The 26,273-nt window shown below is 37.6% G+C and overlaps 1 protein-coding gene, 2 long non-coding RNA genes and 1 pseudogene across 8 annotated transcripts; 3 read left to right on the forward strand and 1 right to left on the reverse strand.

The window, feature by feature from the left end:
- The first annotated feature begins 1,195 nt into the window (after positions 1-1,195).
- Positions 1,196-20,763, forward strand: LOC126625209 (protein IQ-DOMAIN 22-like; annotated as a pseudogene).
- LOC126625210 (uncharacterized) lies at positions 5,185-5,944 on the forward strand. Its single transcript, XR_007624354.1, has 3 exons — positions 5,185-5,300; positions 5,399-5,546; positions 5,641-5,944. It is a non-coding gene; the product is annotated as an uncharacterized LOC126625210 (long non-coding RNA).
- Positions 5,986-11,330, forward strand: LOC126625212 (uncharacterized). Its single transcript, XR_007624355.1, has 2 exons — positions 5,986-6,067; positions 11,090-11,330. It is a non-coding gene; the product is annotated as an uncharacterized LOC126625212 (long non-coding RNA).
- A 468-nt stretch (positions 20,764-21,231) lies between the features above and the next one.
- Positions 21,232-23,683, reverse strand: LOC126626846 (uncharacterized). Of its 6 annotated transcripts, none has more exons than XR_007624789.1 (4): positions 23,383-23,683; positions 22,839-22,905; positions 21,924-22,003; positions 21,232-21,579 (listed from the first exon to the last, which is right to left on the reverse strand). XR_007624789.1 is itself a non-coding variant. In XM_050296249.1 (3 exons), exons 1-3 carry the CDS (start codon positions 23,076-23,078, stop codon positions 21,363-21,365), a joined length of 354 nt encoding a protein of 117 aa, XP_050152206.1. In that variant the 5' UTR covers positions 23,079-23,683; the 3' UTR covers positions 21,232-21,362. The 6 variants fall into 6 exon arrangements, 2 of the variants coding, with proteins under 2 accessions (XP_050152206.1, XP_050152205.1); XR_007624787.1 differs by having other exon boundaries at positions 23,009-23,683; XR_007624788.1 differs by having other exon boundaries at positions 21,939-22,003; positions 22,839-23,683.
- Positions 23,684-26,273: the final 2,590 nt, after the last annotated feature.

Below are 26,273 nucleotides of genomic sequence, written 5' to 3' on the forward strand. Positions count from 1 at the left end.
AAATAAACTAATATAGCATTTGTATAGGTAAGAACTAAGAAGACATACATACAAGTATGAAAAATGTGAAAGAATATATAAACACTCGTGATTTACACTTACATTATCATTTAGATTTTTAAAATCCTCCAAACCTTCATGAATAATGTTTTTTATTTGAGGGAAAAATTAATAAAATTAATAATTATTATTGTAGAAGTGTAAAAAATGTAAAAAAAAAATATACAATCACTCATAGTGACAAACTTTACAACTTTCATGAAGGGGTCAACTTCGAAATCCAACACTATAATTCATAAACCTTAAATTTATATTTAACAGTTGATTGCCATCTATGCTTTATTCTTCTTACTGAATTTCATTTTTTAAATTTTCTTTTTTGAAAACATGATCATATGGCGGATGTAAGAAGATGAACGGTTCAAATCTTTGATATCATGTTTTGATATTTACAGTTAACTGAAATATGTCATATAATTTGTAGAAACTTTATAAACATCAAGCAATATTTTCATTAACAGTAAAACTTTGAATATAATATTAACGATCCAAACCATTCATCTTCCTGCATCCTCGAATAGATCAAGTTTTCAAAAAAAAAAAAATCTGAAAAAAACAAAATTTGATGAGAACAATGAAGCGTAAATGTAAACAACAATCAACGGTTAAATTTTGATCTATGATTTATATGATTATAGTGGCGAATTTCGAAGTTAAGCTCTTCATGAAAGTTGTAAAGCTTGTCATTACGAACGTTTATATATTTTTTTCTATAATTTTTTACACTTCTACATTAATTAAAAAACTATTAAAGACTTTAGTATTATGTTTTTCATTTGATTATTTATTGGTTTAAAATATATTTTCTTTAACAGGTAACGGGTCAGGTCATATTACCTGTTAATATTATCTGGTCAATTTCGGGTTGTGTCATTTTACCTGTTTATTTTAACGGGTGTTATACAATATGACCTGTTAAGATATCAGGTATGACACGAAAATAACATGAACAGGAAAAACACGACACGAATGCAGGTTCTAAGCATACGCACCATGTAGAGGGAGAGAGCATAGAATTTCACTTCCCAACAACATGTGTTTAAATCAACGGCCCCTCCCTCCTTTGACAAAATCTCAACCGTATAAATTCCCTCCCCTTCATGGCCCTTTACTCTGCGGTTCCTAACACAAACTATCAACACATTCCTACCTCCCTCTTCCCACTTCTCTCTCTCTCTCTCTCTCTCTCTCTCTCTCTCTCTCTCTCTCTCTCCTGCAACTGCAAATACAAATCCATAACCATCACCACCTTCTCACTCCACTCCCATCCCACCGCCCTTAGCCTTCGCACTCCCTACCCCCAACAATGGGCAAAGCCTCCAAATGGTTCAGGAGCATCCTGGGCCTCAAAAAGCTCAACCCCGCCCACCAAACCCCGTCCTCCTCCTCCTCCTCCTCCCCCAAACCACCCACCAAAGACAAACATCGCTGGAGCTTCGTCAATTCCTACAGAGAAAAGCGCCACCAAAACGACCCCGTACGGCATCACTAACGCACTGACTCCTCCAACGACACTGTCAACCCCAACAAACACGCAATCGCCGCCATGGCCGAGGCCGCAGTCGCCGCCGCCCACGCGGGCGATGCGCCAGAAGGTCCGCGGAGCAAGGTAGCCGCATCAGAATTCAAGAAGAAGAAGAATAGGCCGCTGTGAAAATTCAAGTTGCTTTCCGAGGCTGTTTGGTTCGTATCCCCGTATTAATTCCTTTAATTTTTTTAGTCGACCGTTAATCTCTGATTAAGTTACCGGGATTAGCATTGTGCCCGGAAGCTGACACGTGTCCCTTCTTCCACACTTTCTGGTTGGTGCTTACTAGGATGGGAATGGTTATGGTGGGCGGGTAACCGCGGTTATTTACTCATAACCATTTATACTCATACCTGTATAACCGTTTACCCGTTGGGTAATTGTCTAAACGGTTATACCATACCCCTAACCGTTTATAAACGGTTAATCATACCTCTAACCGCATACCAATTTAATTGTAACTGTTTAATACCCGTTTACTCATTTACTCTTTTTAACCCATTTATAATTTTTTTTTTACCATTACCCCATTTTCACCCTCTACATGTTTTTTAACACCTTGAAAATTAAAAAAAAATTGTCATAATTTTTTTTTTTTTACAATTAAACACCGTTATAGGTACATTCATCATACATTTCCGTATTTTAATTTTTTAAATTCTTATATCATTCCAATAATTGAAATAATAGTTTACAGACGATATTTTTAACTGTTACTGATAGGATTTTTAACGTCTATGCAAATAGGGTCAAAATCACATGAAATACTTGTAAGAATATAAGGATATTGTAGTATAGATGCTCATGCAAGGTCGTTTTCCTCAAGGACTATTTGGATAATTTATGTAGAAACAATTCCTAGTTAAATACTTAGAATCAAAACTTGAGAAAAGAGAGTTTGAGAATGGGTAATATTAAAAACGAATTTTAAAGAAAAACTAAAATAAGCGAATAAAAGAGTTTTAAATACCAATTTATAAAGGCACTAGGGTTCCACCATCACCTAGCAATTCTATGTATTTTTACTAATTACTTATAATTTACACATGCCACTCCGAAGGTTAGGTTTTCCTAATATATATTATTCTCGTGATATTCAAGCAAGAAAGTATATCTAACATGTAATCCGTCTATGATATTCAAATCAAATATGAACATGCAAGATTCATTAAGTTTTATGAAAACCTTTTGAAGAACCATGCAACCCCTAAGAACGTGATGTTCGTCTTAGATGAAATTACAATTATCAATCACAAGAATTAATATTCAATCCTTCGGTGATATTCCGACCGAATTGCATCCAATTACTTGTATAAACATCCTAATGGTGGCCAAACATCAAGATAATTAGATAGTTTAAAACAGTGATCAATAATTCAAAGTGTGCATGCAATCAATCATAAACAATTAAATAAAAAATTACATATTCATGCTAAGGCTCAAAGTTTCCCCCTAGCAAGAAGGAATTAGTTATGCATATTCATAATTGAAATCATAAAAAATATTATTGAAAATAAAAGGAATGAAAGCACCTTAAAGTAGAAAATCTCCAAGAACCCTAGCCAAGTTCTTCATCTCTGAAGTTGAACAATAATAAGCGTAGATAAAAACTATAAACAGAAAGAGCAATATATTTGCTCAACCCTTACAAACCCTAAGACCTAGGTTTCTTATTCCAACTAGGAAACTAAGAAAAATAATAAAATATCTTAGAAAATAAAACCCTAATTAAACTAGGAGAATCTGCCAAGTACTTGTCCAGCAACGTTTTAGCCTCAGATCTCCTCCAAATCTGACCCAAGATAGCCTGTTTTAAAGATAAAGACGTTCCAAACACATCTTCGGAAGGCCACGAAACCATCCAAGGTCATCTTGGGCTCTAAACGCATAATTTAAGCCCAGAAACGTCATTTTCCAGCACCACGCATCACTCCTTTATTTTATAGCCAGAAAATAACCACTTGGTGGAAAAATCACAAATTTTGATACGATCAAGCTAAGTGACTCACGAACGTATTCCAACTAGAATTACTCAAAAATTCGTCCATTTGACCACGTTTTGCTCCAGAGGAATTCGAGAGTCCTATATTGAAAATACAATTCAAAGTATCAAAATTCTTCCAAAATATACTAAAAATAGGGTTAAATATATAATATAAAATTTACTTATCAAAATACCCCCAAACTTAGCTTTTTGCTTGTCCTCAAGCAAAATAAAACTAGAAAACGAAAATAAAAATTAACAAACTAGACAACTAGCTAAAATTAAATGACAAAAATTTTCACCTTCAAAGTTGCAATCCATAGAAAATTTTAAAAACTAGACCATCTTTTCAAAAGTTCCAACCAATCCCACCACAGAGTCTAAGCCATAAATCAATTAAAAAAGAATTTACAAACTTCCTTTGGTGTAAAGTGAACCAACATAGTTAAAGAGACTCGACCAAAACTCTTACCTCTCATCCCTTTATTCGTACTTCACACACTAACTTCGCATATATATATATATATACATATGTTTTTTTTTTTTGAAGTAACAGTAGTGGTCGTGCAATGTCGGTTCCCTTAAGCTTTCTATCCAACCCATGTAGCGAGCTTTAGGTCAATGACTCCCAAACCACTAGGGTTTTAGGGCATTAGGTGTAGAACACCCCTAAGGACTTATTAACTCAAGTTGGAAAGGCTACGAAACCAACTAACCACCCTGCCTCATGCCAAAACTCTACCGTTTGACGCGAGAATCACTGTTGATTAGGCAGGACTGGCCCGGTTACTAGGCAGAACCTCGGGTGAGATAATTATTACTTTATAACACAAACTAACTTTACTTTATTTAGAAAAAAAATAAAAATACACTGGGAAAGAAAGCAAGTGTTTCAATCTCACTCCCCACAAACCATGTTGGTGTGATGTGCAATTGTCAAAGTATAATTCGTGAATTAGTGTCTAAGTAACGATAAATAGAGAAGACTCTACTGTGGGATTAATCTTTACCATGTCCATTTGTTCTAATGTTTAAAGTAATCTATGGATATTAACTTAAAAATAATGAAACTTCTTAACTGACATAAAAAAATTAAAAGCCTAAAATTTACTTTCCCACCCCCAAACTTATTTCACACTTGTCCTCAAGGTGTGGAAACTAGACTAAAGAAAAAGAAATGGAAAAACAAATTAAAAAAAAACGAAAGAAACAACCTGAATGAAAATAAAATAAAATAAAATAAACGAAAGAAAAGCATGAAAAAGACACTAAAAGAAAATAATAGGACAACAAAAATATAAAAAAATAAAATGAAATGAGAAAGGAGAAAGGAAAAGAAAGGACCTGAGGTGTCGAACTCAGGAAGGGAAAGACAGAAGGTGTGATAAGCCTTCACATGCATGCATGCACTCATGATGGAGTGGCTGATACAAGCCCTACGCAATGTGGATGAAAGAATGGATCTTGGGCCGTGAGAAAAGAAAAGAATTTGGGCAAGCCGACTGAATGCAGCCCAAGTGGCTACACGCTGCCACACACGTACACCATAACCCTAGCTGATCCTAATTCCTCCCTTGGATTCCCTGTTGCATTCCCTCGAGTCCAGCACTCGAATCCCTAGAGACTCTCAGTGCGCCCAACACTCGAATCCCTCTCATTTCTATTTGTCCCGTAAATGGGAGTCAGCATCTGCACTGGAGCTCGGTCGTGAATCCTGAAATTCTAAAGGTAAAAAACCGTTCCTTGCTGTCATTGAGTTCCATTAAGCTTATTTTCATGGAAAAAAAAAACAGCAACTAATGCATGCATGCCTTTGTTTCTGTGAGAGTACTCGGATCCACAACAAAAGAGAGAGGCAATAATACACCAGATTTTTGTGAGTTAAAATGTGTGTAGACTGCTCACGAATCTGCTGTCTGCAAAGTAGAAACAGAAGCAAAGCGTCTCAGACCCACAGATCCGAGCATAAGAAAGGTAAAACTCCTGTCGTGAAATGTTGAGCTTTGTATGCCCAAGGATAGTTCAATGTCACTGCATAACCCAAATCTCTGTCTCTCTACGCTTGTAGGTGATTCAGATCGAGTGGAAATCCGAGAAAAAGAGTGCGCAAGCTGTAAATGTAGTCGACAAAATGGCAAAGCAAATCTCTAAGTCAATGCGACTGTGGATTGGAAAGGTATAAACACCATCGTTGCTGGAACCATGTTGGATATAGAAACCTTGTGTAAATGAGTACAGCAACATGCATGTATTATCTTCTCCCCATGATAAACTTAGTGAAACCTGATCACCCCAAAACATATCTATGCACATGTGGACTCGAAACGTGTTGAGGACAAAGAATCAATCAACCCCCAAACTGATACACCTGTTTCCACTGGAACTCATACACTTGATTGTTCTGTTGCAAGGAAAATACCCCAGATCGGCAAAGGCAACGTGATGACAAAACTATGAGCTAACACTGAATAATGGCCGCTTAGCAAAATAGAAAGGTATAACATCACATCCCTGCTTGTGTATGATAGATATAGTTGGTATTCATGTAGATCTGCTACTGGATGCATGATTCCGTCTAAAATGATCTCTCTGTGCATTAAGTCTGGTTTGTCTTGTTTGCTGGCTGCATAAAAATTAGGTGTTGAAATCAGAGATAAAATGTAGAAGATACTATCGGTAAAATAAAACAAGTAAAAGCAAATAAAAATTTTTTTTTATTATTTTTTTATTTTAATTTTTTTTCTTTTCTGATTGTTATTTATTTATTGATTTTTGTTTTTTTTATTTTTTATTTTTTATTTTTACACGAAATGCAGCCTAGGAATTTAAATGCAGCTAGAAATTGAAAGTGATGAAAGAAAGATGAAACAAAGTAAAGAAAAGGTTAGAAAATTGGGTTGCCTCCCAATAAGTGCTTTATTTAAAGTCTGTAGCTAGACGTTGCAGAAATCTGGTGGCTAAGTCACTGGATCCCTCAGAGTTAATGACTCGCGTGCTGTATCATAGAGTGATTCCAAGTATGGTTTGAGCCTGTGACCATTGACCTTGAATTCATGACCTGTGACCTCATTTTTTATCTCCACAGCCCCATGCGAATAAACTTTTGTGACCATATATGGCCCTGTCCAACGTGAGTTAAGTTTGCTTGGAAAAAACTTTAATCTAGAATTGAAAAACAACACCTTTTGCTCTGCGTAAAATTCCCTGCGAAGGATTTTACTGTCATGAAATGCCTTAGTCTTGTCTTTGTAGATTTTTGAACTTTCATATGCATCATTACGAATCTCATAGAGCTCGTTGAGCTCCAACTTACGCTTCTCCCCAGCTGAATCATATGCAAAAGTTAGCTCATTAATAGCCCAAAACGCCTTGTGCTCTAGTTTCGTAGGTAAGTGACATGCTTTCCCATACACAAGTCTAAATGGTGACATCCCAATTGGGGTTTTAAAAGCTGTCCTGTAAACCCACAACACATCATTTAATTTTAAACTTCAATCCTTACGTGTAGAGCCTACTGTTTTCTCCAAAATCCAATTTAATTCTCTGTTTGAAACTTCCACTTGACCAGATGTCTGTGGATGATAAGGTGTAGCCACGCGATGAGTAATCCCATACTTTGCTAATAAAGTATTAAACTGTTTATTAATAAAATGCTTTCCCCCATCACTAAGAATCACACGTGGAATTCCAAAACGTGGAAATATAACCCCCTGGAGGAATTTCAGTACCACTGATCCTTGATTAGTGGGTGTTGCAATAGCCTCGACCCATTTAGAAACATATTCCACAGCAACTAAAATGTACTGATTCCCATAAGATGATGGGAATGGTCCCATGAAATCAATACCCCAAACATCAAATAACTCAACAATTAGAATACTTTGCTGGGGCATCTCATTCCTTTTGGATTGGTTGCCAACTCTTTGACACTTGTCACAAGCTCTACACCAATTATTTGCATCTTTAAATAATGTAGGCCAAAACAACCTACTTTGCAGAATTTTCTCTGCTGTCATTTTCTGTCCAAAATGTCCTTCACATGCATACTGATGAGCAAAACGTAAAACACTGTCTTGTTTAACCTTAGGAATGCACCTGCGAATAATCTAGTCTGGACAATACTTATATAAGTATAGTTCATCCCAGAAATAATGCTTGACATCAGACAAAAACTTCTTTTTCTGCTGAAATGAAAAATCGGGATGCACAACACCTGTAGCCAAATAATTAACAATATCAGCAAACCAAGGTGTATTAATTTGGGCAGCGAAAAGCTGTTCATCTGGAAAACTCTCACTCAATGGTAGAGAATCTGCCTCCTTAGTTGCTGGAATAATTAATCTGGATAAATGGTCAGCCACCACATTTTCACTGCCCTTCTTGTCTTTAATTTCGAGGTCAAATTCTTGAAGTAAAAGAACCCAACAAATCAACCTAGGCTTTGCATCCTTCTTAGACAACAAATATTTTAATGCAGCATGATCAGTATAAACAATTATCTTAGCCCCAACCAAATAAGACCGAAACTTTTCTAAGGCAAACACAACTGCCAACAATTCTTTCTTTGTGGTAGCATAGTTAAGTTGTGCATCATTGAGTGTACGACTTGCATAATAAATGACATGGGGAAGCTTGTCTTTCCACTATCCTAAAACTGCCCCAACAACATAATCTGAAGCATCACACATTAATTCAAATGGTAAACCCCAATCTGGTGCAGCAATGATAGGTGCCGAAGTTAGGAGTGATTTCAACTTGTTGAATGCTTCTAAGCAAGCCTCATCGAAATTAAATGGTGCATCTTTAGCCAATAAATTGCACAAAGGTCGGCTGATCTTGGAGAAATCCTTGATGAACCGATGATAAAATCCTGCATGTCCCAAAAATGATCTAACACCTTTTACTGATGTAGGGGGTGGCAACTTTGCAATCACATCAATTTTAGCTTTGTCAACTTCAATGCCTTTGCTAGAAATTGAATGACCCTAGACAATTCCTTGTTTCACCATAAAATGACACTTTTCCCAATTCAGCACTAAATTTGTTTGTTGACATCTCTCAAGAACTAATGACAAATTATGTAGGCACTGATCAAATGAATCTCCAAACACAGAAAAATCATCCATAAAAACTTACACAATTCTTTCAACCAAGCCAGAAAAGGTACTCATCATACAACGCTGAAAAAGTGGCAGGTGCATTGCATAACCTAAATGGCATCCTCCGATAGGCAAATGTCCCAAATGAGCATGTAAATGTTGTCTTCTCTTGATCATCTAGTGCAATTGGGATTTGATTGTACCCAAAATAGCCATCCAAGAAACAATAAAAAGCCCTGCCAGCCAATCTTTCTAACATTTGGTCAGTAAACGGTAGAGGAAAATGGTCTTTTCTTGTACCTGCATTTGGTTTCCTATAATCCACACACATACGCCAACCTGTAGTTAAGCGCATTGGAATAAGCTCATTGTTGTCATTTTTAACTACTGTAATGCCAGTACGTTTAGGAACAACCTAGTAGGACTCACCTATTTATTGTCTGAAATAGGATAAATCATACCTGTATCAAGTAATTTCATAACCTCTGTTCTGACCACCTCTTTCATAATTGGGTTAAGGCGGCGTTGAGCATCAACTGTTGGCTTCACGTTATCTTCCATTAAAATTCTATGCATACATATTGCTGGGCTAATACCCTTGATGTCGGCAATTATCCATCCCAGTGCATCTTGATATTTCCTCAAAACACGAAGCAATTTCTCTTCCTTTGTGGGAGTTAAATCAACTGCAACTATAACTGGCAGCGTTTCTGCAGCCCCTAAATGTGCGTATTTTAAATGTTCTGGTAAATGCTTCAGCTCCAATTTTGGTGGCTGCTGTCTGGACGGCTTAAGGGGTTGTTTTGGCTCCCCTAAGCTCTTGTAAACATTTCTAAACCTTGGCAACTGTGTGGGCAGACTGTCCAATGCATGAATGTACTCAAGAATATCGTCATCTTCAGAATCTGTCCCAATTTTCCCTTGTAAAACGTGGAGCAATTGATCTGTATTTGAACTGGCATAAAAACTATCTTGAACCATATTGTCTAACACATCAATGCACATACATTCTTGTTGTTCAGCAGGACGTTTCGCTGCCTCAAACAAATTAAATACCATAGATTGGTTTTGAACGCGTAAAGTTAGTGTTCCATCTTCCACATCAATTAAAGTCCTAGTTGTTGCCCTAAACGGTTTCCCCAAAATAATAGGTGTTTGAAGGTCTTCATCCATGTTTAAAACCACAAAATCTGCTGGCAGATAAAGATTATCAACCTTAATAATAAGATCTTCAATAACGCCTCTTGGATAAGTGATTGAACGGTCAGCTAGTTGAAGTATAATTGATGTAGGCTTTTAAGCCTCATTGTCCCAATCGCTAGAAAACAGAAAAAAGGCATCAAATGAATACTCGCACCCAAATCGATTAAAGCATTTTTAAAATCAGAATTTCCAATAGTACAAGAAATATTAAAACTCCCAGGATCTTTTTTCTTAGGTGGTAGTTTGTGTAGCAAAACTACACTGCACTGTTATGTCAAAACAGCTTTGTCCAAATCTGCAAGCTTCTTTTTGCTGCTGTAAACCTCTTTCAGGAATTTGGCATATAATGGAATTTTCTTGATTGCATCTAGCAATGGAATGTTGAATTGAACCTTGGATAATGTCTGCATAAAATCTTTGAGTTGCTAATATCTTGCTTTAGGAATGGAATTACATGTTCAGGGTAAGGTAGTGGAGCGTCATAAACACGTTGAGATATCTGTTTTGGGACAGTTTCTGTACTGTGCAGATTCTGTTTTTCTGCAGATTTGTCAGGTTCTGCTACTGGTATTTCAGATTCTGCAGAAATTGGCACTGCAGGTAGATTATGTTCAGTACGGTTTGCACGATTGTCATAACTTTTTCCACACCGTAAAGTCTACACAACATTGCAGTTTTCATGTCCTCTTGGATTAGGCACTATTTGACTGGGAAATTTACCTTTTTCTCTGTCTGAAATCTGTGCAGGTAGCTACCCAAATTGTTGCTCCAAACTTTTAATTGATGCTTCAACATTTTGAATTCTTTGATTGCTGCATTCCATGAATGTTTGTGTTGTAGCTGCCAGTTTAGAAAGTTGATCTTCCAAGGATGGTTTTGGTGGCACAAAAGGTTTTTGTACATGCTGGAATGGTTTTGAATTATTCTGATTATCACCCCATTTGAAGTTAGGATGATCCCTCCATCCTGGATTGTAATTAGTTGCATATGCATCATTCCTAGGCCTTTGATAGCTGTTCATCATATTAACATGTTGCTCCACAAGCTCTGGGTAAGATTCTTTATGTGGACAGCCCAATATGTTGTGTGTAGCCTTGCTGCAGATAGTGCAAACTGTTGCTGCAGGTGGCTGCTAATGTGTAGAATTTGTTATCTGTTGTAGAATAATATCAAACTTGGCATCAATTTTCTTCTCTATTTTTTCCATTTATGCAGACATACTAGGAGAACCTGCTGATAACTCAAAAATGCCCATTTTCTGTGAATGTTTTGCTGCCCACTGTTGAGATTCTGTAGCCATCGTATCAAATAATTCAAACGCCTCTCTTGCAGATTTATTTGACAATGAACCCCCAGCTGATGCATTAACATGGCTTTTAGATGTAGGATTAAGCCCATCAAAGAAAATATTCATTTGTGTATCTGGATCAATATTAACAAGTGGACATTTTATATACATCTCTGTATATCTCTCCCATGCTTCATGAAATTCTTCGTTTGGCTTTTGAGTAAATATCATAATCTCCCGCTTGTAATTCAATGTCTTGGATGCCGGATAATATTTGTTTAGGAATCTTGTATGCAATTGTTGCCAAGTAGTAATGTTATTAGCCGGTAGAGTGAATAACCAAGTTTCAGCCTTATCCTTCAAAGTAAAAGGAAAAAGACGTAACTTAATAGCCTCCGCAAAAAAACCTCTGATCAAAATATTTTTGCAACCCACGATGAATTTTGCAACATGTAAATTTGCATCCTCGTTAGGCAGCCCATGAAAAGTAGGTAAAATTTCAAGCATATGGTGCTTGATCTCAAATGAATCGCCATCTTCCTGGGCAGGATACACAATACAATTAGGAACATCATTGGCTCGGGCAGCCAATGACTCTCTGAGTGGCCTGCTTGCTGCAGGCAATTGCAACGCCATTGTGATTTTACTATCCACAATACCAGCAAACAATTCCTGCAGGAAAGTGCCTTGCAGTGCACATTCCCAAACCAAATTATTTTCTTTCCTCTGTCTATGCAATGTGCGTTCGGGTTCTGGATCAAACTGTGCAATCCGGGCAGTTCCTAATCTTGTCTGGACCATGCAGTTTACGAAATCTGCAATAACACAAAAGCGTTAAAATAATTTGAGTTTTTTTTTTTGACGAAAAATAATATATAAAAAAATAATCAGAAAAAGTTTAAAAAAAATTTATCTAAAATAGTCCCTTGCAGCGGCGCCAATTTCTTGATAGGATTTTTAACGTCTATGCAAATAGGGTCAAAATCACATGAAATACATGCAAGAATACAAGGATATTATAGTATAGATGCTTATGCAATGTCGTTTTTCTTAATGACTATTTGGATAATTTATGTAGAAACAATTCCTAGTTAAATACTTAGAATCAAAACTTGAGAAAAGAGAGTTTGAGAATGGGTAATATTAAAAACGAATTTTAAAGAAAAACTAAAATAAGCGAATAAAAGAGTTTTAAATACCAATTTATAAAGGCACTAGGGTTCCACCATCACCTAGCAATTCTATGTATTTTTACCAATTACTTATGATTTACACATGCCACTCCGAAGGTTAGGTTTTATGAAATCCGTCTGTGATATTCAAGCAAGAACATAAATCTAACATGCAATCCGTCTGTGATATTCAAATCAAATATGAACATACAAGACTCATTAAGTTTTATGAAAACCTTTTGAAGAACCATGCAACCCCTAAGAACGTGTTGTTCGTCTTAGATGAAATTACAATTATCAATCACAAGAATCAATATTCAATCCTCCGGTGATATTCCGACCAAATTGCATCCAATTACTTGTCTAAACATCCTAATGGTGGCCAAACATCAAGATAATTAGATAGTTTAAAACAGTGATCAATAATTCAAAGTGTGCATGCAATCAATCATAAGCAATTAAATAAAAATTACATATTCATGCTAAGGCTCAAAGTTTCGCCCTAGCAAGAAGGAATTAGTTATGCATATTCATAATTGAAATCATAGAAAATATTATTGAAAATAAAAGGAATGAAAGCACCTTAAAGTAGAAAATCTCCAAGAACCCTAGCCAAGTTCTTCATCTCTGAAGTTGAACAATAATAAGCGTAGATAAAAACTATAAACAGACAGAGCAATATATTTGCTCAGCCCTTACAACCCTAAGATCTAGGTTTCTTATTCCAACTAGGAAACTAAGAAAAATAATAAAATATCTTAGAAAATAAAACCCTAATTAAACTAGGAGAATCTGTCAAGTACTTGTCCAGCCACGTTTTAGCCTAAGATCTCCTCCAAATCCGACCCAAGATAGCCTGTTTTAAAGATAAAGACGTTCTGAACACATCTCCAGAAGGCCACAAAACCATCCGAGGTCATCTTGGGCTCTAAAAACACAATTTAAGCCCAGAAACGTCATTTTCCAGCACCGCATATCGCTCCTTTATTTTATCGCCAGAAAATAACCGCTTGGTGGAAAAATCCCAAATTTTGATACGATCAAGCTAAGTGACTCACGAACGTATTCCAACTGGAATTACTCCAAAATTGGTCCATTTGGCCACGTTTTGCTCCAGAGGAATTCGAGAGTCCTATATTGAAAATACAATTCAAAGTATCAAAATTCTTCCAAAATATTAACCAAAATATACTAAAAATAGGGTTAAATATATAATGTAAAATTCACTTATCAGTTACCAATGAAGGTAAATATAATATTTGCTAAGTATTATTGGGTTACAAAAATTGTTTAGAAGACATTTCTGTCTATTTCACAGTTACACACAAGGAATTTAAATTAATTTGGCGAATTCCTTGATGATGTGAATCATCATTCCTGTAGCAGTGTTATTGAGAGAATGACCGATGAATTCTTTGATAATTTATTGGGTGTTAAGTATTATTGGATCGAGAACATGGTTTGTGTTAGTTTTACATATATAAAATAAATGGGTAAGCGGTTACATAACCGTTTATTTATCTAAACGGTTACCCACAATCGTAACCATTTAATTTAATTAGACGGGTAACCGCGGTTACCCATAACCAATAGGTATTTGTCAATCCCTAGTGCTTACACAAACAGTACTACTTCTTCTATCCAGTTCCACTGCTGAACTGTTGCACCTTCTGTAACCGAAGGACCGATGCTACGTCGTTTCGGTCTTGGTAGAATTATTCTAATGCCCAGTTGGGCTGCATCTAGCTGTACATTCCGTGTCGTTTCTCCGAAAACGGCAATGCGTGCAGCTTCTTTCACTGCCATTTCTAGGTACCCCTATACATTTTTCAATGTTGGAAAACCCACTATAATGCGCCGAGGGCTGCGTACTGCGCCACTACCCAAGGTAGAGCATGTGGACCACTGGATCTCCCAAAGGGTTAGGTCCACCTTCAATTTAGAGGCCTTCCGTTTTTGTTGTGTTGGTGTTTTCAGACAGAGAGAGAGAGAGAGAGAGAGAGAGAATGGATGATTAAGTCTTGGTTGTTGGTGATTGGAAGATTGCATAAAATCTGGTTTCTAATTTTGTTTTGTGTGAATTGTTTTTCGTTTCGTGCATTTTGTAGATGGTTTTTGGAAAAAAGTATGTGGATGAGTTGGTGTTGCCGTGGTGACAAATTTGTCAAAATGTCAATGCAATGGAGTTACTGTGGCTTTTGGGTTCTTTGATTCCCTCCCACTTGCAACTGAGTTTTATAGTCCGTGATATACGTAATATCCACAATAAATTTGTAATAATATGGTTTAAATTTATTTTTAGCAAAAGTTGAACCTAAAGTCTTTCACATTAAGAGAAATAAGAGTAGTACTAAGTGGCCGTACAATTAGCTTTTTAACTTAAAAGTTTTGGCTTTTTTTTGTTTTTACTGCACCTTGTCATTTGGATTTATGGTGATTTCTTAAAGCTTTTGGATTTTCCGCTTATACTGCACTTTCCTTGTCGGCTTTCTGTAAAATACTCGTTTGGGCGAGGACTTCCAAATACATCGTAAGCTAAACCCGTGCTGACGAATAACCAACCCGCAATAAATAAGGAAGGTATAGTAATGCTATGAATGACCCAGTATCGAATACTGGTAATAATATCCGCAAAAGAACGTTCTCCTGTGCTTCCAGACATGTCGGGTTTTTCTTAGTAACTACAGTGTTAATTTCAATTGAGTTTTCAATGATTTCTTAACGCTTTTGGCTTTTCTCTTACATTCGGGTTTTATAATTGCAACATTATTTTTAAGAAAAATTAATAAAAAAAACTTCAAAACTTTGAGTTTTAACAATAATGACAAAATAAAGGGTAAAGTGAATAGTATCATGATTAACTCTTTAGTGTAAAAATGTGGTTTTTCATTAAAATGAACGGTACCGGAAACTTTTCGTTAAAATTCTCAAATTTTATTAGGTTTTTTAGTGATTTTTTTTTAAGCTTTTGGCTTTTCTGTTCTTACTGCCCATTTGGTGTTTTAGAGTCTTAAAGCTTTTGGCTTTTTTAAGTGCTCTCTCAATGTTAGCCACAACAAGTGATTCAGTGAAATTGTGGAAGACTTTTAAGTTAGGTTCGCTCTCTGATCTTTGGTACGAGGCACAGAATTGGCAAAAACACGGATGATTTTCTGGTTGAAAGTTTTGGGACGACCTAAGTTATTTGACTGTGCTAAGGGTGAACTTAAATGTCTTTAGTCTTTCTAGGCCCCACTAGGGATTAGTCTTACCTTCAGGGAGCGGGATACCTTAGGCTTGGGCAAAAAAAGTGCTTTCTCATTGTTCGATCTTTCCTCATAGTAGAAACCAAAAGCTAAAGTGTTAAGATTAGCTAATTTAATACAAGCGACAAGTCATGTGGGGTGGAGGAGTTAGGGCTAGTTTGGTATTGCTGTGCTTTGAAAAAAAGCTGCTGTGAGAATAAGCGGCTGTGCTGTGAGAATAAGCGGCTGTGAAATAAATCAGCAGAGTGTTTGGTAAACTTTTTTGTAAAAGTGCTTTTGGAAAAGAAAAAAACAGTCTGATAGTGGGTCTTTTCATTAAAGGAGCATTGTAGCTCCGTGTGCTTTGAAAAAAAGACAGTTTTCCAAAGCTGCAAATAGCAGCTTCAGCTTTTTCCTTTGATTTCAGCTTATTTTCACAGCAGCTTCCAAAATAAGTTTTTTTTTTTTTCAGTTTACCAAACACCTAAAACCCTCACAGCTTTTTTTCATGGGTGCTTTTTTTTTAATCACCTCACTCCCAAACCACCCCTTAGTAGGATGGGACTTGCTAAATCCAATCAAGTTGGTTTAACAGTCCCTCTTTTGTTATATGCATTTTAGTGGAGTGGAGTGGGTGGATAACTAAAGGTTCAACTCCATGCTTGTTGACATTTTTGCCGGTTGGGTCTGGTGGGTTCCTAAAAAGAATTTTCCAAATTCACTGTGTTGGAGGGGAGGAGAAGAGACTCCAAGGATGCTACCGTCATGTCCCAGATCAATCATACAATGCCATGTGCTTTAACTTTTCTCACACGTCACTGTATGATTGTTCGGGACACTGCAGTAGATCCCGGGGGTGTAGGTAACAGGAAGTCCTTACCGGGTGTAGTGTAGGTTGGGTTCTTCAATTTTAAATTAATATGCAGACAGAGCTGAGTCAAACAGTGGATAAAGCTTTTTACCTTTTTGCGAGGGCTGGTAGTGAAATGTAGGGGTGGGCAAACGGGTACAGGAACCGTGGGTCGGGGCGGGTACGGGCCGGTTCTTAATTTTAAAAAAGAGAAACGGGGCGGGGCGGGGCGGGGCGGGGCTTTAGAATTTTAGGGGCGGGCCGAGTCCAGAATTATAAAAAAAGGGGTACCCGAAGACCCGTTTGTGTAACATCCCAATTTGAAAAGATTACTGTCTCCCAGACATCCCATCCCGTGACAGTTCTCAATATCGAGAACATTGTTTGTCACCTTGTCTCACTCACTCTCTCTTATCTCGATCCTTCTCTCCCATCTCTGCAATTCTTCATTCCTCTCCCATCTCTGGAACTCTTCATGCCTTTCCTTGTTTATTCTCCCCTCATCTCTGCAACTCTCATTCGCGGAGCAGACACACCACACCTACACACACACCCCACCGCGACCTCCACCACACCCATCTCTACAACTCTCCCAGAGCAGACACACCACACCCACACCCACACCCACACCCCACCGCGACCTCCACCACACCCATCTCTGCAACTCTCCTTCCCGAAGCAGACACACCACACCCACACCTACACCCCACCGCGACCTCCACCAGTGTCTCACACCTTCTTAAAGGCTCTCGTCACTCTCCTCTCCTCAGTCTCCTCCTTCTCTCGCTCCCCCAATCTCTCTCTCTTGACGCCTCTGTCTTCGATTTCACATTGGATCTGTCGATTCTCAACCTCCTCCCTCTCGATCTCTCTCTCCCCCAGTCTTTCTCTCTCCCGACACCTGTGTCTCCGATTTCTCACACCTCGGATCTGTCGATTCTCAACCTCCTCCCTCTCGATCTTTTTCTCCCCCAGCCTTCTTATTTATTTTTATTTATTTTTTGTTTGTTTGGTTTGAGAATTGAGGTTTTAAAACAATTGGGTTTTGGTTCTGTTGTCCGAGTTGAAGATCTAGGATTCTGGAGGATTGCCAATTCGAGAGGGGTTCAAAACCGGAAAAAAAAATAAAATAAAATAAAAGGGCCGATTTAGGTCCGGTTCCAGTGATTAGATTTGCGATACCCGGCCCGGCCCGTCCCGTTTCCTTTTTAAGCGGGTCTGGTCCGGTCCTTCCAAATTTGTGCCCGGCCCAGCCCGTGCCCACCCCTAAAATGTCCTTGTTTGCTTATTGTCATGTCAGAGTCATAGATTTAGGGTTATTATACAAAATGGTCACGAAATTTGTATGATCAATAGAAATGTTCCCTGAGATTTAAAATCAATAGAAATGGTTCCTGAGATTGTCCACCATCCATGATTTTGGTCATTCCATTAAAAACTCTTTGGACAATTTTCAAAACTTTGTAACTCAATCGTTTCTTAACCAAATTCAACCCATAATATATCAAAATGAAAATAGTAAAGTGTAGAATACGATTATACCTAGTTGGAGGCAAATGGTTGACAGAGATGGCTAGAAAATAGTCTGAAAGGTGATTGGTCTGCAGGAAAACTGAAAAACTCGCCAGAAACTGGGTAAACTTTAAACATTCATAACATCTTTAATACTCAACCAAATCGAGTAATTCAAAAATGAAAATCATACTTCTTGAAGAGAGGAAGAGAATGGTATCTTTTTTGAAGGCTAACTCGCTGTGGTTTGGTTGGACAACGGCTCGAAAGTGGCTAACCATTTTCGAGTAAGCCACTTTCGAGCAGTTTTTCGGCTAAACCACTGTGAGTTAGCAGTAAAAAAAAGATACCATTCTCTTCGTCTCGTTGAGAAGTATGATTTTCATTTTTGAATCACTCGATTTGATTGCGTATTGAAGAAGTTATGAACGTTTAAAGTTTACCCAGTTTCCGGCGAGTTTTCCAGTTTCCCGTGGACCAGTCACATTTCAAGCTATTTTCCGGCCATCGCCGACAATCATTGGGCTTCCAAATAGGTATAATCTTGTTATACACTTTCGTATCTTCCTTTTTATATATTATGGGTCAAATTTGGTTAAGAATCAATTGACTTTAAAAATTGCCCAGAGAGTTTTTAACGCAAGGACCAAAATCATGAATGGTGGACAATCTCAGGGACCATTTCTATTGATTTTAAATCTCAGGAACCATTTTTATTGATCATGCAAATCTCAAAGACCATTTTGTATAATAACCCCATAGATTTATTTGGTACCACTGGCCTAAAATTGTTTTCATTTAGGCGCCTGTTTCATTCGAATTCTACGTTGGTCTCCTTGGCGCCATGTTTTGAAACGTCATTGAAGTTTAGGCTCTTCAATGAATCAGATTATGAATCTGTTTACGTACTGATGCTCCGATGAAGAGAAACCATGTCTCTTGGTTTTGTTATCAATACGTTATGGACTGATTATAATGGAAAATGTTGGTTTGTGAAACATTTTTCATTATTACTTTGGTTGTCGGTGATTAGTATCGTCTCCGCTGTGTTTAATTAGGTTTTCATAAGCTAAAGTACTTTATTGAATGGACATTTTGAAGGCAAGGAGCTCATTGCGAGCGTTAAAGGGATTGGTGAGACTTCAGGCGTTGGTAAGATGTCATATTGTGAGGAAGTTTTATGCTGACCGGTTGCAGCGGCTGCAAGCCATATTGCGAGCGCAGGCAAGAGCTCGAGCAGGGAGGGCCCAGATTTCTGAGCTCTCGCACTCACGGACCAAATCTTCTCAGTTTCACCAATCTGTAAGGAAAATTTACAATTCCCTCCAATTTGAGTGCTTTCAAGTAGATTTAAACAATTGAAATCGTAGACTTTTGATTTTGGGTGCGAGGGGGCCATTTGTTTTTAAACTGCGGAAGGCTTTTGAATTCATGCATGTACTTTTCAGTACAAACATATAATGTTGTGATGAAGTTTTGTTTGGTGGAAATTATAAAAGCTCCATGTCGCATTCATGTGTAGCTATATGCTTTATTTCTATGATCGCCGCTTTCGCAGTCGAATAAATGAGAATGGCAGGTTGACAAGTAGCATGATAGGTATAACAGTTAATGTACATTATCAAACTTGGAGGCGTATAACATGTTAGAGGGAACGTATTGATGGTTTACAAGCTACTACTACATAGATTTACCTTGTCCCACTGGTCATTAACCTCCACTTTAACCATGTACTGGCACTGCTTACACAGTTTTCTCTCAGTGAAACGATAAGACTCTAGTTATTGAAATGAATCGAGTTAACTACTTGTTACTCAGCTGTTTAATTTTTTTCATTACGTGCAACCACTGCGTTTTGTAACTGTAGTATCTAGTTTATTTCTCAATCTCTCTGATTGGTGGTTGAGGACAAGATAATGGATACACTCTTTAAATTGAAAGTCTATTCGCATTTGATTTGTGTATTTTACGAGTCATTCTGACCAAATTATCATCTGTGTTTACCAAACGTTTGTTTATTCATTAAAAAGGAAAAATCTCATCTACATGCAGGGGCCAGCAACACCTGAAAATTTTGAACATCCTATCCGACCGAGGAGTACAAAGCATGAGCAGTTGTCAATACTACGGGTATGCTCAAATCCTTTCTTTCAACTGCATTTTCATGGTTGCTACATATATAAGATTCTCATGCCTATTACATCCTGCAGCGAAATAGCTCCAGGTCAAATGGAACTCCCGATGATGTAAAGAATGACAGGGTCCTCGAAATTGATACTGGGAAACCATACATTGTACCTAAACGAATAAATCTTATTCACTCTACTCACTTTGCTCTGGCCTCAGACCAATACAGCCATAGCTTTACCACTTCAATAGCCTCCACAAGCCATCAAACACTTCCAAGTCCATCGTTTTGCGAGGTCCAATCTTTTAGCCCATTGCAACTCTCTCGAGAGGTTGAGGAAGACTCTTTCTGCACTGCCAACAGTAGTCCGCAGTTTTATTCTGCTTCATCAAGGGGAGCTACTTCGAAGAGAAGCCCCTTCACTTCTATAAAGGGTGATGGCTCAAAAAGCTACTTAAGCGGCTATTCCGATTACCCAAATTACATGGCGTGCACTGAATCATCAAAGGCTAAGTTGAGGTCTCTTAGTGCTCCGAAGCAGAGGCCTCGCTATGATAGGTCTAGCTCAACGAAGAGGCACTCCATTCATGGCTTTGGTGAGTCGAGATCAAGTACACAATGGACGTCTGCCTTGCACGCTAACTTTGCAAATAAAGCCTACCCGGGATCTGGCCGCTTGGACAAGCATGGGATGCCGGTGGGTTACAGATACTGATATGGCACTCTTCGGCATGGGGGATCCATTGTAATTTTTAATCTAATCTGGCTAACTGATGTTGTGAACACTTTTAATATCGGAGGAATGTTAAGAGTTGTACTAGCGTAGGGCATATATATTTGTGGGTCTCAGCTTTTTCTCATTTTGCATTCTCGGTTGTTTGATTCTCTTTTAATTCATTTGATCCAAATGCTAGAAATGAACGAACAAGGGTGTGCAAGAGGAGAATATGGTTTGTTGAATCTCACTTCCGTTTCCATGATTCTTCCATATTCTTGACTTCATGGTTTCGTGACGTCCCCGTTTTAATTAAGTGGATGGCTTTGAAAGATTGTGAAAGAGGAAGAGAATGAGAAATTGGCTCAAGAAATTCATCTTAGTTTTTAAATTGCTTCAAGAACTTGACCTAAACATCACTTAAATAAAATTATCTGAAGATGTACAAATGCAAATTGCATAGTCCGATCCAGCTGCTACGACTTAAAATCTCGGCATTTTATTGTATACAAACGTAATTCTACTTTAAACCAATCTAAAGTGTGGGAAGAAAAACAAATGAGCATGTTTAAAAAAGAATCTGAAATACATCAGCCTAGCTATATATTCAGCTTGCAGTTCAATATCCTTAGAGCCCTAGCCTCAAACTCAAGGGAAAAGATGAGCCTTACAAGTAGTACAAGAGCAGCAGTGGCCAAGATTCCAGTACTTGATTTCTCGGAAGCCGACTGCTGGAAGCCAGGGACAAGTTCTTGGCTCTCGTTACGCAAAGACGTTTGCCATGCACTCGAAGAGTTTGGCTGTTTCGTGATGGTCCTGCCAAACAAAATCACACAGTCCATATTTAAATTCAACGGTTAAAATAATTAAAAAAAAATCTTTCATGTGTTTCATATTATTTCATAGTGTTCCACAAGTTTCATTGACACACCCCGACCAAAGATCAAGGTGTACTGGCCATCACGTGAGGGTGACATAGCCATGTGCACAGTGCGGAAGCAATAAAGATAAAAAATATACGAATAAATAAAACTCAAAAGCTACTAATGTGCACTAATAAGCAGAAAGTGCTACGAGTAAGATACAAGAGTAAATACTCCTAATCAGAGCATAAAAAGTCTAGGTGCAGTCCAGTAGGACAAATACTAGTTATACACTACCAGAAGATATCCTACGAATATTTTATTCAGTCATAACCGCCGAGATCCTCAATGCCACCAACAGCAAGCCTACCTTAAACCTGGATGGGCGCAAAACAGAAAACGTGAGGGGGCAAAAACAAAGGTTTTGAGAACACATTTAACTTTCAAATGCTCTAACTCCTCGTTGTAAAATATGTATACTTTTTCCCAGAAATAGAATATAAACATATACATATATCTATATATATATCAATTCCAATCATGCTACACATATTCATAATCATAAGTATGTCATGCCAAGATATAAACAGAATAAGTAACTCAGGTGAAAATAAATTCATGGAACGGCTAACCCCTACAGAAGTCTGTATGGCTGAATTCATAGCTCATTAGTCGATCTAGCCGAAGTCACTGCAAATGACCTATACGACACTACACTGCACACAAGTCGGAACCACTGAAATGGTCTGTACGACAAGACTGGGTGTAATATAATTATGCTTAATACTACGCTCTTATGATAGCTGTGCGATAAATCGCTAGTCACCTACGAGTCGGAACTACCTATAATGGTCTGTATGACAAGACTGTGCACCTAAATTGGATCCAATGTGAACATATGGTGCGGGAGGTGACATTATAAACAGGCATGTGTCATATCTCTGGCTAAATCACTAACACCGGGGTGCAGGTTTATGAGCTCAATGTTTCTCAATTAATCACAACCGTTATTCACATTCACAATTCATAAACTCACCTGGGCTTACCTGAACGTCCACAACACCACAATTATATGTAATGCATCATATACTAATTCATATACTGAACATAAATTCATATGCATGGCATTTCAAGGCATATTTTCATTTAAACGCATTTTTCGGGAAAATATAAAGTATATAAGTATATACTAAAAATCAAAAGCCCACTCACTGGTATGTCAAAGGGGCGTAGCCCCCGAGTCGCCCTTGACTGCGCTCGTCCTTGGGATAAGTCTCCCCTATATGCGAAACAACTATAAAAAGATTAATTTAAAGCACATAACCAATACTAGCTAATAACTTTTCATACATTGCTCAAATAGGGTGTTTAAATATACCAACATGATCTACACAACCTCACGAACATCCCCATATTTTTAGAAAATTTTTCCGACGTCCCACGCACCGCCATGCGCCTACAAAGGCACGGCAACACCTGCGGCCACGAGCAGGGACCCTAACGAATCCCTTAACCCCGTTAGGAATATTTCGTTAAAAAGTAATAGAAACCGTTAATTCTACCCCACGACGTTAGAATATTCCGTCAACTCTGACGGAATATTCTATCTTCTTATCCGGTTAGCCTCGCTGGTCGCCGTCGCCGTCCACCGGAAATTGGAAAATCACGAAAACCTTCATATCTCGTCCAATTCTCAACCAAATTCCACGAAACTTGAACCAAATTGAAGCTTAGGACAAGTAGAACAAAACCTTACCTTTCAAAAGTCCTAAAACTGACGGAACTCGCTGGAAAATCCTTCGATATTCCAGCTAAACCTGCAACTCCCTATTTTAGACGTCCAAATCACTTCATTTTTCTTCTCCGAGCCTCGTGACGACGATCTAAAACTCCCTATAACTTCAAAATTCTCAGAAAACTACACATTTACGTGTGCATGAACAGTACCTCAAATCGGAGGTTATGGTTTCTCGGGTTTTACAAGCTTTCAAGTCCTAAAAATTGTACGAATGGACTCAGGAGCTTGTAGGGAACAAGAACATCACCTTTTTAACGTCAATCCGCGACTGGTTGAAGGAGTTTGAGGTTGACCATACAATTTGTACGGAAATGGAAGAAAATCCGAGAGGGAAGGAAGAGAGAGACAGTCAACGGGAGAGAGAGAAAAGTATGGGTGAAGTGTGGTCCTAGTTGGTCACAACCAACAAAACTAAGTCCTAAGTGTTCCAAAAACTTAGGAAAATCTTTGAATTGGTCCAATAAAACTTCACCCACATGACCACACAAAACGTCCAAGGGTAAATAAGTAATCTCACACCGTCGAAAATAAATATTTCGGGACGGGCTGTGACATTCATGGTGTCGGTTTTGTAATTTTTCAATATTTATGGGAATCTAAATATTTTTAGGTTAAAATGTTCATAAAATTAAATTATGATAGCCTACATAACTTTTTTTTAAATTTATTTTAAGAAAAAAATTATTCTAAATTCATTCTTTAGTAATATCGGACTAAATATTTAATCCTAAGAGCATCCCTAGTGAGTGGCTCTACATTAGACTCAAAAAGTGGTGGGTATAACTTATTTTAGGGCTCCAGAAATCTTTGGGGCTCTATAAAGAATCTCTCCCAATGAGGGGCTATTTATTTTTGGGCTCTATATAAGGCTATATATTTATTTATTTATGTAGTAATTTGATTATGTGAGAATTTTTATTTTTTATTTTTTGTGTTAACTTTTCTTAAGTTGATTTTTGAACATGTGATCTCAAAAAAAAAAAAAAAAAATATGAACATTTCAACCTAAAAAAATTCAAATTCTGACAAAGTTAGATTTCATCACTTATGAGTTGTTGGATTAGATTATTTTATCTCAATCTTATTCATTGGTTTGGTTCTCTAAAATTAGACAAAATAAGATTTCATCTCATAACTAAATTGTAATGCTCTTTCAATTTATGTATGTTGTTTGTTTATGTTTTGATTTACGTCTCTAAACTTCCAATGTCATTTTAATATATAGTGTTTTTTATTATTTGGAAATTAATAAAAGTAAGCTTTTAGTAGAACATCTTATATCATTTTATGTCTCAAGCATTAAACATACAAGTAAAATGGAGGAGGACCTTTGGAACAAAAATATATAAAGAAAAAGAACTATAAAAAGAATAAAATGAGAGTATAAGTGTATTCGTAAGTGGGGAGATGGTGACAAAATTTGACTTACATGGGTAGCTACTTTTCTAGTGGGAACCACTGCTTTTTGGGAGTAGATGTAGCCTAATTTTTTACCATCCAAGGTAGGAAGTTGATAGCCTAAGTGGTGGATCTAGCCCCATTTTTCGGCTCATTGGTGATGAAATTTCTCACTAAGGCTTCAAATGTAGTAGTTTCATGGAAGATAAAGCCCCCATAGGGGATGCTCTAAGTGTTGGAGTAGAAAATTGTTTCTAGGTTAAAACCTTAGTTTTATGGGTTAAAAAATTTAGGTTTAATCCAAGAGTTGGAGATGGTCTTGTACTGATGTCATGCCCACTCCATTATCTTATTTTCCTCCTCACTTTAATATGTAAATTTATTGACAAATTTAACCTCATGCAAAATGAACTTGAAGGCCTAAACAAAACAAGGTTCTAAAAATTAAAAAAGTGATAAAGGAGAATTCTTAACGTCACTAGCAAACGCCCACCCAACCATTTTTGTTGAGAGACCAAAGAACACTCAATGATACCAAGAAAATATCAAATCGCCTAAGAAAAATTGCAATCATGTACCAGATTGCTTGCCCATGATTCCAGACTTTGAACTTTTTGTGCCAATCTCCTTGATTTCAACGGCACAGTCACCAGAGAGCAACCAGAGGAAGGAGATCTCATGAGGACAAAGACGAGGCCTTGTCTTTGTGCGCTTGTTCTTGATAAGAATCGGTGTGGATGTAAGAGAGAAGAGGGGAAGACAAATAGAGAGAGAGTGAGAGAGTAGAGTAAGAATTTCAATCCATCATTATCGGTCGTTCATGGTCCGGTGTGGAACTTAGGAGAGAAGGGCGGTGCTTGTCGTCAGCGCGTTGGGTAGGTGGAGACGAGTGCTGGGTTCTATGAGTTTTCCTTCAGTTTTTTGTTTAATTTTATTTGTTTCATATTAAAGAAAAGGGTAAATTGTTTGAGGTCTATTACAACCTCATACAACGTCTTTAAAACATTTTACTTTCATACCTCACGTACTATTTTATTTCAAAATAATACCTCTATTAGATTTTCCATCCATTGGTCTGTTAAATGCTGATGTTGCTGCCACATTTGTGCTGATGTAGCTGCCACGTGACAATTTTTTTTATACATTAAAAATATTATAATATTAACCCTATTAAAAAAAAACTCAAACCCAGAAATCCTTTCTCGAGTCTCTCTTGGATCTCTCACTCTTTCTCTCACTATCTCTCTCTTAGACTCTCTCCCCGACAGTACACCCACGCACGCACCCATCTACACACCCACACCACCACCACCGTGGACTCTCTCTCTCTCTCTCTCACTCTCCCTTGTCTCTATGGAGCTAGGTGAAGCCCAGGAACCGAGAATTAGCTCTGGCGAACCCCGTGAGTTTCGAGCCAGATCCTGGCCGACTCTGGCCATCCCACGACCAAT

The sequence above is a fragment of the Malus sylvestris genome, chromosome 6, assembly GCF_916048215.2.
Source record: "Malus sylvestris chromosome 6, drMalSylv7.2, whole genome shotgun sequence".
NCBI lineage: Eukaryota > Viridiplantae > Streptophyta > Magnoliopsida > Rosales > Rosaceae > Malus > Malus sylvestris.